The 12,471-nt window shown below is 42.1% G+C and overlaps 1 protein-coding gene across 9 annotated transcripts in view; it reads left to right on the forward strand.

Annotated features, from left to right (window-relative positions):
* The first annotated feature begins 823 nt into the window (after positions 1-823).
* The window catches only part of brsk1b (BR serine/threonine kinase 1b), a 28,644-nt gene continuing 16,996 nt past the window's right edge, over positions 824-12,471 (forward strand). For 5 of the 9 annotated variants that reach the window (XM_037793527.1, XM_037793530.1, XM_037793528.1 and 2 more), the window contains exons 1-7: positions 824-2,230; positions 4,377-4,471; positions 7,123-7,208; positions 7,510-7,650; positions 9,590-9,706; positions 10,167-10,200; positions 11,518-11,586. In XM_037793527.1, the coding sequence (XP_037649455.1) occupies positions 2,143-2,230; positions 4,377-4,471; positions 7,123-7,208; positions 7,510-7,650; positions 9,590-9,706; positions 10,167-10,200; positions 11,518-11,586 (630 nt within the window). In that variant the 5' untranslated portion in view covers positions 824-2,142. The remainder of the gene's footprint in view (positions 2,231-4,376; positions 4,472-7,122; positions 7,209-7,509; positions 7,651-9,589; positions 9,707-10,166; positions 10,201-11,517; positions 11,587-12,471) is intronic. The other 4 variants (XM_037793532.1, XM_037793533.1, XM_037793534.1 and 1 more) reach the window with 3 other exon arrangements.

Below are 12,471 nucleotides of genomic sequence, written 5' to 3' on the forward strand. Positions count from 1 at the left end.
GGGGCTCTGCAGCGAGAAACGTTATCGTCTCCGACTGGGTGCCGGTGTCTCCCTCCGACCGCGGTCGGGAGACTGAAGCAGGAAAAGCCAACACTAGGATCAGCAGTGATTCATGGAGAGACCTTCGTCTGGTCAGCTAACATTACTGCCAAGCAGGTGAAATTTAGAGTGATATTGTGGTTTTAGCTGACGTGTGTCGCCTCACTGTGTTGAGAGATGCTCATTCATGTCTATGTAGAGCGAGCAAGCGCGAACCCGACGCTGACTTTCGTTGACTTAACGGCCACAGGTGTCGCTGTTAACAAGCATTTCTGATTCTTACAAACAGTCCCTTTAAGATACATTTTGAACTGATAAAAAATTTGATTAATTTGCGAGTAATCACGATTCAATATTTTAATCGATTGACAGCCTTAATTATATTCAGTTTCTGCCAATCGGTTCCCCTAAATGCATCACACTGTTCCTTTAAGTGTGAATAATCACATCAAGTCATAGTGATTTTCTTAATGGTGAGCAACATGCATAATGCATTAAATTAACATGAGTCATGTGCACATTTGGTGCTCTTATTATAAATTGTTGCCCACATTTTTTTTTAGCCTAACATTCCTCTTCATGTGTTTTATATGAATTTAATATGATTCGATGTGATACTGACTTGGACCATGTGGCTCCATGGTACCCTGATATGTTCCTGTTCTCACCAGCCAATCACACAATGTGGGACTTTGCTGTAGTAAAACAGGGTGGGGGCGAGAGAGACAGTCAGGGAGGAGAAGGAGGAGGAGGGATGGGTTGAAGCGGAACCCGGATGCTGATGCTGACCGATGAAGAGAAGGAAGCTATAGAGAGAGAGAGGAGGAGGAGGAGGAGGAGTGAGAGAAAGAGAACCGGGGGTATTACGGATAGGCAGAGTGGAAGAAGAGGCCATCCCGTGAATGGACACTCGAGTAACTTCTGACAACCCTGAAACATTACAATATCCTGCAAGAATTGTTTTCCTCCATTTGCGCAGGAACAAGCCAAGAAGCGCCGGCTGGAAGGAGGAAGATGATGCGGTGATATCATGAGCATAGCCGGCCAGGGAGAGAGAAAGAGAGACAGAGAGGAAGAGAGGGAGGAAGAGGGAGGAGAGTCGGCTACCTACCACCAGGCCAGCTGAGGATGCTGCTTGTTGTTTCTAGAAACAGGATTCATCACTTGGCCGAGCGCTGATCGTCCTCCTCCGGACGCGTCGAGGCGCACCTCAGTCCGCAGCAGCAGCAGCTGTTTCTCCTGCCTGTCTGCCTGTCTGTCTGTCTGTCTGGCCTATTTTGATGCTCCTCTTCCTCTATTTCCTGATGCAGGGCCGGGGAGGGGTGAGCCAAAGTGTGCACCGGATATTGGAAAACCCATTCTTCTTGCTGATGCTGTTGTGATAATAGATTATTATCTTGGACCCAACGCTCCGCATCCCACTGACTAACCAAAAACGAGGCCCATGCAGGCTTGAGGAGGAAGGAAAGAAGAAAGCAAAAGGAGGAATGTATATGTATGTGCTTTGGAGAACATTTTTATTTTTGGACGGTAGCAGCAGCGAGGAAGGGGGTCCCTGATATCGATCAGAGAAATGGATTCAATCAGGGTTATTCTGACTTGGGATATTTGAGACTCTGTGTCCAGGTTCTTGAATGAGATCTTTCTTTTCTGCTCCACTTTTTCTGCTCCAGCTGCATAAGCTATATATACAGGATCAATCAGCTTTAAAACTACTGTTATTTATATAGCAGGTTTTTAATTGGGATTACATCTCCCATCACTGGCAAACCTCGTCTTCTTTCTGATCTTTTTTCTACTCTGAATGATGCTGCTGTGAAAGAGACACTGTGGGAAATACTTTATTCTAAGGCCTTTTACAGAGTGGAAACTGGGCCGGTTCTCACTCTCCAGCACGGACCTATAGCCGCATGACAAACAAGTGCATGGGAGTAGCCTGCAGGGCCCGGCTTTAGATCACGACCAGTCAGTCCTCTCCTCTCCTCTCCTCTCCATACAGCCGCCTGGGATGTGCGTTACAGCATTACGCACGGAGCAGGAGCGACCGCTATCTTGATCTTGCCTTATTTCAGGAATAGAAAATTTCACCCCCTCGGGAGAAAGATGAGCAGCAAGGAGCTGACGGTGGGCCAGTCCAGCCAGTATGTGGGGCCTTACCGGCTGGAGAAGACCCTCGGGAAGGGACAGACAGGTAAGGAAAGCATCCTGAGTCACCTCCTGAGTCTTGTAGCAAAGCAAAGGCGTCTGCAAAGATGCATCAGCTGATTCCAGCATTCAGAGACACTTTAAAGCTGCAGTAGGTAACTTTGAGCAAATGTGATTAAAAAAAAGTTGTTTTTATGAAACTGTCATATTCTGACAGTAGTGCATGAGATAGATAATCTGTGAAAAAAATGTTTTTCTGCATCCTCCAATGGACTTGCATTTATATAGCGTTTTTCTAGTCCGACCACTCAAAGCGCTTTACACTACATATCAGTATTCACCCATTCACACACTGATGTCAGAGGCTACTAAGGTGCCAAGTTTGCCCATCAGGATCTAATGTAAATACTCATTGACACACAGATAGCCTTCGGGAGCAATTTGGGTTTAAGTGTCTTGCTCAAGGACACATCGACATGTGACCCGGAGCAGCCGGGGATCAAACCACCGACCTTCCGATTGGTGGACAACCTGCTCTACCCTCTGAGCCACAGCCGCCCCTAGTGCTCCTATAATGGCATTTGTAAGATTTCAACATGCTGGAAGGAAAAAGAACCAATCAGAGCTGAGCAGCCTCTACAGCAGCTGTCAGTCACTGCAAGTGGAACTGGCGAACTCCGATCAAACTGACAAACTAGGCAGCAGCGCAAATATAAATTAAAGATTCTGTTACTGTAATGCCCCCCTCTTGCGGTATTCACGACCTCGTAAGTGGAAAGTTTCTGAAAGCTCCGAGTTCACGAGTTGTGACGTGTTTGTTGACGTTGTCAGAAATGGCGGAGGCCTTGGAAGTTCATTTTTCGGTACATATGTACATTTGTGTTGCCCATTCTGAGCCCACGCACTACTTTCCCATTAGTGACCCACCTACAACCCACATGGGGAGTTTATGTGGGACGTACTTAGTTAACCCAAGTGGGCCCCAGATAAGATGCCCATTTTGGGCCCATACCCACTTGGAACCCAGGTACCCCAGCATAACCCATGTGGGGCCCACATAACCATGTTGGCTGGGATTATAAGTGTATATATTGTAATTTTGGTTGTATTGTAATTCTTCTCCAATTTTATAATAGGTGTGAGGGAAATGTTGATATTCCCAACGGCCACATCTTTTTCCTCTGTCATCCTGCCTTTGCATTTCCTGCATTATGTTACATGCTTGCAAATTGTTAGCCTCTGTGGCTTCTAGACAGCAACAGTAACGTTAATATTGCCGTTGCCTAGCGGCGGTGTTCCCATGTCTTAACCACTTGAACGCCAAACATATCGCGTACACGACTTCCCACGTTGTAAACATGATCTCACGAGTTTCATTTGAAGGTTTTGGCTGGACTGTTTTCAACATGGTGGCCAGGTAACAAAGTTTCTCATATTACAGCTAAACAGTACACTGAAATATGTTTCTGAAAACATTTGAGACATTACAGTAACAGAATCCTGATTCATATGTGTTACGTATATTCACAGTCTTATACTTTAACAGTTTTATGACAAACTGTGACTTTCTTGACTTGCTAAATTATCTTTTAAATTGACAAACATCATATATGTGATTCATGGCGCAATTCAGATGGGATCAAAAAATATATATCTCTCGCCGGTCACTGATGTTCATATTTCTTCCGAAATAAGGTCCCATGGTGGTCCACCGGAAGGGGCGGGACTTAGGCTCTCTATGCCATGAGGAGCACTAGGAGGAGGCACAGCAACATGACTTTTTCACAGATTACCTCTCTCATAAAAATAAGTTTTCATCATATGTGCTCAAAGTTACCGACTGCAGCTTTAACACATGATAGACGCTCTGTCTATCATGTGTTAAAAAGCCTCATGCTTTAATCCTTCTGTAAGTCTTATATCTTTAATGCTGCTACAAACTCCTTAAAGGATCTCATAAATTACATGATATTTTTTTAGAACACATAGGGAGGGAGAAGACACCACAGCAGGCCTCCTAACAAATATCCCATTCAGTCTTTTTGTGAGCTGAGTTTGGTCAGTGTTTGTGTGACAATGTCAGTAAAGCTTTTTGAATTATTTATGACATCCCTTCCTTCCTGTTTTCACACTGCATGATGATTTGTGATATTCAAACAGTTTCTCCCTCTGTCTCTGCTTGTGTCTCCCAGGACTGGTGAAGTTGGGCGTCCACTGTATAACAGGACAGAAGGTGGCCATAAAGATTGTCAACAGAGAGAAACTCTCCGAATCGGTTCTAATGAAGGTACCGTACTTGATATTCGACCCCATCTACGTCTCCGTCTCTGTCTTAGAGCTGTATCTACTGTCATTATGGTGGCCATGAAGCTCAAATCATGTCTGCTTGCACTCTCCAGCCTGCAGAAATAGCAACAGAAATGGAGTCCTTATTTTAGTCGAAAGAAGCCCCGTCTGTGTTGTAACTTGGAGCCGCCGAGTGTGTGGGCACTGCTTCTGCATACCGAACAATAGAGATGATTCCATTCTGCTAATTAAGCCCTCTGATGAAAGCTAGTGCAGCTGAGAACACACTGGACTGAAATAAAATTGAAATAGCTTTTTCATATTGGTGTTTCTAATGCGGCTGATTAGTTGCAGCTTGGTGCAGTTTCTCTTTTTAAATTACAGCAATTTGCACCCGGGAAAACTTTGGGCACAAGGAAGTGCTGCATCGTGTCGTATTTTTTAGTTAGGGGCCGTCAGTGATTAAAATATTTCAATCATAAATTAATCGCACATTTTTTATCTGTTCAAAATGTACCTTAAAGGGAGATTTGTCAAGTATTTAATGCTCTTATCAACATGGAAGTGGCAAATATGCTTGCTTTATTCAAATGCATGTATATATTTATTATTAGAAGACAATTAACAACACAAAACAACGACAAATATTGTCCAGAAACCCTCACAGGTACTGCATTTAGCATAAAAAATATGCTCAAATCATAACATGGCAAACTGCAGCCCAACAGGCAACAACAGCTGTCAGTGTGTCAAAAAAAGCTGCTGCAGCATAGCCGGTATGAGAAAATTAAAGAGTTTTTTTAACATTAAAACATGTAAACATGTTCTAGTAGAAATCCAAAATACAAGTATGCACCTGAAAATTGTCATAATAGGTCCTCTTTAATAACACTGATTCTGAATATAATCTAGAGAAATCTGTGTGTTTTTGACCAGATGTTTTTGATCAAATGGTGATAATAAATGTCCTTTGCACCAAATACAAAAAGCCACCCTTTTATCCTCTGGAAATGCCACCAGTCCCCCAGTCATCTGGTTTATATTGCTCATTTGTACTGCTTTGGAAAGTTGCCCATTGCCTACTCGCGGTGCTAACTGCCAGTATAACCGCATTACTGAGCTGCTTTAGCTGGGAAGGTCAGCTAAAGCATGTTTAACTACAAGTAGCTTTTTCCTGTTGACACTCCAAATGTGGCTTTTAGCTTCCCGCAGGGACAAAACATAAGTTTGTAACCGTGCTTCTGGCAGTTGTTGCCCACGTTTCATCCTCTCATATACACTCATTGTCCACTTTATTAGGTACAGTACCACAGATTTGTGGCAGACAGTGACTCAGATTGCACAAAACGTAGTGCTATGATGTTAGATTTTATGCATATGGTGGTGTATTCTTTATACCATGACAGTAGTATAGTATAGTAGTATATAGTAACCCCTGTATCATAACACGTATTGTTTTCCCAGATTCTTGCCAATACACAGCCCTACAGTCTAATGCAATCCAATGCAAATGGGCAGCCATAAAGTCTACGTTTATGATGCCTGTAATATTTTTTTTACTGTCATAGAGGTGTTAATTTGCATATATGTTTTGTTTTTAATCAAATGAAACAGAGTCTCATGCACAGATGTGTACTTGGGGATTGGCAAATAGCTGTCAATGGACCAAATAGGACTTTAAATCAATATAATTTGGCTGCATTAAGGGATTCATAACAACATTTAAGCATGTTTCAGACTCCTTAAATCAAAATGAGAATGACTTTACTATGAATTTACCATCCTAAAATCAATCCTCCCATGTGGAGAGCAAACCGATATGGAGCCTCATTCTGTGCCATGTGTGAGACTGTTTAATAGGTCATGCTTTAGACAGCTGCTGGTGCTGAAATGAGGGCTGATAAACGCAGCACACACAAATACAACAAATAAAATAAAACTGATTCATTTTAAAGGATCGGTTTGGATGTTTTCAAGTCCATCTTAATACAACATTCACACATGCCAAAATTATTGGTCCAGTGATCTTTCCTCCTCTCCATAGACGTGAAGAGATCTGATCCTCACTGTAAAAGATGGGGGACAAAATCCACAGTCCATGCAAAAACGCATTCTAAAGAAAAAAAACGTTTTGTGGATTTGTCTTTAAAGGTGCTAAATACAAAATTCAGAGCATAGCTATTGCCTTTGCACAGCTCTCAACATGGTAACAGCGGCTGTTTCGTAGCATACACTTAAATTGATATCGATTTTTTTAGGTGAACCTTTCTTTTAGGTGGCTAAAATACATTTTGCTGCTGCCCCCGTCCACAGCAGTACATTGCTTTGCGTTAGTGCTGGTACTCCTGTCATCTACTGTAGGTAATACACTGACTATGGATAAGTACCTCATAAAACCCCACTTCTAAACACCCAAACTATTCCTTTAAATGAGCACAAAGAATTTGACAATAACATTTAATACCGTCTCCCTCTGCTCCACATTTGACCTAACTCTGCTTTTATACTCGCCTCCCCCCTCCTCTGCCTTACATCATATATACCTTCCTCCTGACATTTCAATCTCCATCCTTTTTAACCTCGCTCCTCCTCTTTTCTCTCTCCCTCTCTCTTAACCTTTCTCCACACCTCTCCCTCCCTCTGTCTGTCCAGGTGGAGAGAGAAATAGCTATTCTTAAACTAATAGAGCACCCTCACGTTCTGAAGCTGCATGATGTCTATGAGAATAACAAATACCTGTGAGTATCTCTTTATCTTTCTCCTTTCCGCTGACTTTTTTGTTTTTTATAATCTTCCCTCTGGATCTCCACCAGAGCAGAAACCACCTTGAATCTGAAAGGGAAAATAGGTTCTATAAGACAAAACTGAGATTAGTAACCACATGACATGGGAGGTATAGAGGGTTGTGTGTGTGTGTTTGAGTTTTTAATGTATGGAAGAAGCATCCATGACTTGTGTGCATGAATTTTTACATGTTTCTGTTACCAAAAATCCTTCCCTGTTTACATTGCCTGACCTCTGTGCCCTCCTGTCCACCAGGTATCTGGTTTTGGAGCATGTGTCCGGCGGAGAGTTATTTGACTACCTGGTGAAGAAGGGCAGGCTGACCCCCAAAGAGGCCAGGAAGTTCTTCAGACAAATCATCTCCGCCCTTGACTTCTGCCACAGTCACTCCATATGGTCTGTGAGAGGCTGTTGACCTTAAGGCCTGCTCTTCTTTGGTGTTCCATTTCCAATTTTGTTTCTTAACCTCTCGTCGCTATTTCCGGTGTTGTGTCAAAGTCTGTTTCCCTATCGAGTTGTGTTTCTTCTTACCTTAAAATGCAGCACAGTCGCACAGCAGTTTCGTGAAAAAGTCAAAAAATTGAATGTATTGATTTGTGTATATAGACACGAATTTCACTTTTTTTTGTGATGTCAGCACGAAAACAATTTGTATGTAATCCACGTAATTGTGAACCGAGTAGTATAAAGAGAGGCGAACACCGTGTAGGGAGGAGGTCAGGGTGGATGGGTGGATCAAAAATCACTGGATTTTCGCTCAGGAAACCGGTGTTCATGTCCCGCGTGAAACAACAAGTTAAAGTTGATTTATTTGTCACGTAACTTCTGTTCAAGTTACAACCCTTCCGGTTATATTTAAACCCAAACCACAATATTTTCCTAAACCTATCTAAGTAGTTTGTTGCCTAAGCCTAACCATGTTGCATGTCATATGTCCCTCTCTCTTCCCTTGTTTCCTGTCTGCCTCTTCACTATCAACTGTCCAATAAATGACAAAGAATATATACATATACATTTTTTTGAGGGGGCTGTCAATCGATTAAAATATTTAATCACGATTAATCAACAGGCAACAACAGCTGTCAGTGTGTCAGTGTGCTGACTTGACTATGACTTGCCCAAAACTGAATGGGATTATCATAAAGTGGGCATGTCTGTAAAGGGGAGACTCGTGGGTTCACATATCTACATACATTCACATATCTGGAGGTCAGAGGTCAAGGGACCCATTTGAAAAAGCCCATGACAGTTTTCCCTCACCAAAATTTAGTCTAAATTTGGAGCGTTATATAAACTTCTTCACGACAAGCTAGTATGACATGGTTGGTACCAATGGATTCTAGTTTAATATGATGCCAGTATCTTCACTCTGGCTTTAAAACTGAGCCTGCTACAACAAGTTGCGTTGATGCGTTAACGAAATTAGCGACGTTAAAACTAATTTGCGTTAACGCGTTATTATCACATTAACTTTGACAGCCCTCATTTTTGTAAAGGTGGGTTATAGTAAACACAAGTCAGATGTCTTGGACCTCTGGATCAGGTCACACAGCCTACTTTAAATTAGAACTATAAAGTTGGGAACATGCGTCCAAATTTATGAGGTGGTCATGTGACCTGACACTACGTGTTAACGGGATAGTTCAGATGTTTTGAAGTGGTGTTGTACTGTATGAGGTACTTCTCCATAGTCAGTGTATTACCTACAGTAGATGGCGGTCGGCACGCCCCCAGTTTGGAGAAGCAGACAGGAGTACCAGCACGGGAGCAAAGCAACGTACTGCTGTGGATGGGGGCATTTTAGACACCTAAAAGAAATCAATATCAGTTTGAGTGTTCGCTATATTTTGAATATTTTCACCGCTTTACATTACTGTCCGACAGCTCTTACCGACCGGACTTGAAGCCGTTGTATCCATCTATCTAAGCCACCAGACTCCATTGAAAAAAACTGTAATTTACTTTGCATAACACGGGAGTTGTTCAGTTTACGTTTACGCTATATTAAGAATATTTTCACTGGTTTAGCTTACTATGCATATTATATTGTGCAGCAAAGAGCTCAGGCATCCATACAGAAACAAACCTGTTCATAACCTCATGTCAAAATGCCACAATGAAATTTTTATCAAGCTAATTGTAGTTCCTGAAAAGCAGACATCAGAGTTTCCACTGACAACTGCACTGCAGATCACTACGCTTTAATAAACAGTAGACCTCCCTCTTGGTATAAATGATTACATGTTATGTGGGAGTGTACAAACAAGGTTAGCTTTAGTTGCTGTCTATGGACTGGAAAAAGAGTTTCATTGAATGTGTGTGTGTTTATTTCCAGTCACAGAGACCTGAAGCCAGAAAATCTTCTCCTGGATGAGAAGAACAACATCAGGATAGCAGACTTCGGCATGGCCTCGCTACAAGTCGGGGACAGCCTGTTGGAAACTAGTTGTGGGTGAGTGCTGGGTTAGATGGGTTAAAATTAGCTTGTATTTCTATGTGCCACTTGTTCATTTGTAAATGATCTACAAAGATGACAAAGTGTGCAGAACATTAGGAGCATCCGCTCAATGCTCTATTGTGCTTCTTTTTACATAATCGATGGCTTTGTTCATTAAAAGCTTAAACATTTTTAAAGCTGCCCATCAGGAGGATTTAACAGATAAAATTAGTAAGGGATTGTAGCTTTCACCTGGATTCACCTATTCAGTCTATTCCATGAATAAAAGAGCAGGTACGCTCAGTTATTGTACACTCGCTGGAGTGTTTTTACATAAATCAGAACCTGCTTCCTGTATCTGTGTGTATGGTTGTATCTGTGTGTATGGTTGTATCTGTGTGTATGGTTGTATCTGTGTGTATGGTTGTATCTGTTTGAATCATTTAATAATAGCCTCTTCTTTCTTTCTTTACAGATCCCCACATTATGCTTGCCCAGAGGTCATAAGGGTTAGTTACCTCCCTCTTAGTATGTGTGTGTGCATGTCTAATGTATAGACGGTATATATAGATGAATGACGCATCATCACTTCCTCCCACTGTACAATAGTGAAGCCAAGATATCCCGGATACGGAGATGCCATCTTGAGATTTTGACATCATTTGGAACCAGAGTCTGTGCAGTAGTGATAGTGGCTGGAGCCGCGGTACCGTTGTCCCGCCCACACACCCGCCCAAGCCAATCACAAGCCGAGCTCGGCCACAGCTTGCTAGCGTGAGCCACCTAGCTGCTACGTTAGCATCACGATAGCTGTTTGGCTAGAAAGACACAACAATTAACCATAATATCTCTATAACACATTTATAGTCAAACTGACACGTTCTATTACACAGACTGGTGACGGTTAAGGAAAGTTAAAGTTACATCTCCTCTCTCGTACAATTCCTGAGCCTCCAGCTGCGACTACTTCACTCAGAGCAGCTGTCAATCACAGCTGTCAATCTTGACATCACACCCCCTTTTACAGCATCAAATAACTAACTAAAACCAGACTTATCAGAAAAATTAACACTTGGACATACAACAGGGTGATAAGAACTACCTAAAATGACAGAAACCATCTTTGAGAAAAATGTATTTGACGTGTACTTTGACTTACTTACTTGTGTCCATGTCCCATCCACTAACATGGAGAGGGCGGGATTTATGACCTATATTGCAGCCAACCACCAGGGGGCCATCCAGATGTTTTGATTTCACTTTTGGGGAGCTGTCTTTTTTTTTTGTTAAAGTTTTTTTCTGGGGTTAACTTTTTCCTCATCTGATGAGAGGGTCGTACTGTAAAGGACAGAAGGTATCTTATCCTGTACAGATTGTAATGTCCCCTGAGGCAGATTTGTGACTCGTGATATTGGGCTATACAAATAACATAGAGTTGACTTGACAAGGTAACCCATAAATTGCAAAATCTGATCTGAAATCTTCAAAAACTTGCAAAAACTCTTGCGAGACTCGCTGCCCGACAACATATCCTAAATAGGCCTGCCGCGGTAGTCGTTTTACTGGTGTTACACGGTGGTCTGACACACACCGATCACATTACTTGCCCACCAACCACACCATTGTTTTGCCTTTTTTTTATAGAAATAAAAACCCATTTGGTTCATTTTAAAGATCGTTGCCCAACTTTAACCATCTTGCGAGAGAGTTTCCCCAACTCGCGGGGCACCTACTAGTCACGACCACTTTTGAGGAGCTGTCATGTCGTCCATCTTTATATACAGTCTATGGTCTAATGCTATCTTGTCCTTGCATTTGTGTTTCAGGGGGAGAAGTACGATGGTCGCAGAGCAGATGTTTGGAGTTGTGGAGTCATCCTCTTTGCTCTTCTTGTGGTAAAGAGATCCTTCTATTCTATTTTATTTCTCTCTTCTGCTTCCAGTATTGAGTTGTTTTTTCTCTCTGTCCTTTGATTCCCACGGAGCCCTCCAGACAAGACTGAAGTTATTGAATATTTTTCCCATTAAAAACTCACCAAAATTATGCAAAAGCATATTTTTCCAAACTAAGGATCACTGATGTGTGAAGTCATTTTGGTGGTACTACACTGTATAATACATTATTACAGTATTGAATATTTTTATAGCATCTCTTTTTGGCGTTGCGCTTTTTGACGGTCCCTGACAACTCGTCTCACAGCCGGCTGCGCATAGAGACCAATGTATTGTGTTCAGCTCGGAGGACGGCTCGTTTTGATGAAAATGAGGTTGTGGCTCATTGTCTACCTTACTATGGTTAGAAAGAGCCGTCGTTTGTGTTTTAACAATGTTTCGGTTATGAGTTATTGATCCAGGAAGTTTGAATCTGTCAATATCTTTCCAACTTTACTGAAGTACATCATCTAGGGGGGCTTCGTACATCAGCAATGCGTGGACTGTCAGGAATGATTGGAGGAAATGCACTATGAAGTAACTCGTCCCCTCGAGAAAAATTCTCCTAGGGGTCTAGGGGGTCTCCGTATATAGAACAATAATCCCATTCAACCTCATATACAGTCTTCTCTCAAGCCAGACTTTCAGCCTATCAGAATTAAATCTTAAAGGTACCCTGTGAAAATTCTGACAACTATTGTCAGCCTGGAGCAATGTTGTGATGAGCTGGTCACCATTTTGACTATATATTGTGCTCTACTAGCAAGGTAGTAGGATGCACAAGTACGTGGGTGACACGATCGACGCCAACTTTACACTTTTCCACTGAATGACAGTTGGTGGCAGTAA

Source organism: Sebastes umbrosus, chromosome 14 (assembly GCF_015220745.1).
Source record: "Sebastes umbrosus isolate fSebUmb1 chromosome 14, fSebUmb1.pri, whole genome shotgun sequence".
Classification (NCBI taxonomy): Eukaryota; Metazoa; Chordata; class Actinopteri; order Perciformes; family Sebastidae; genus Sebastes; species Sebastes umbrosus.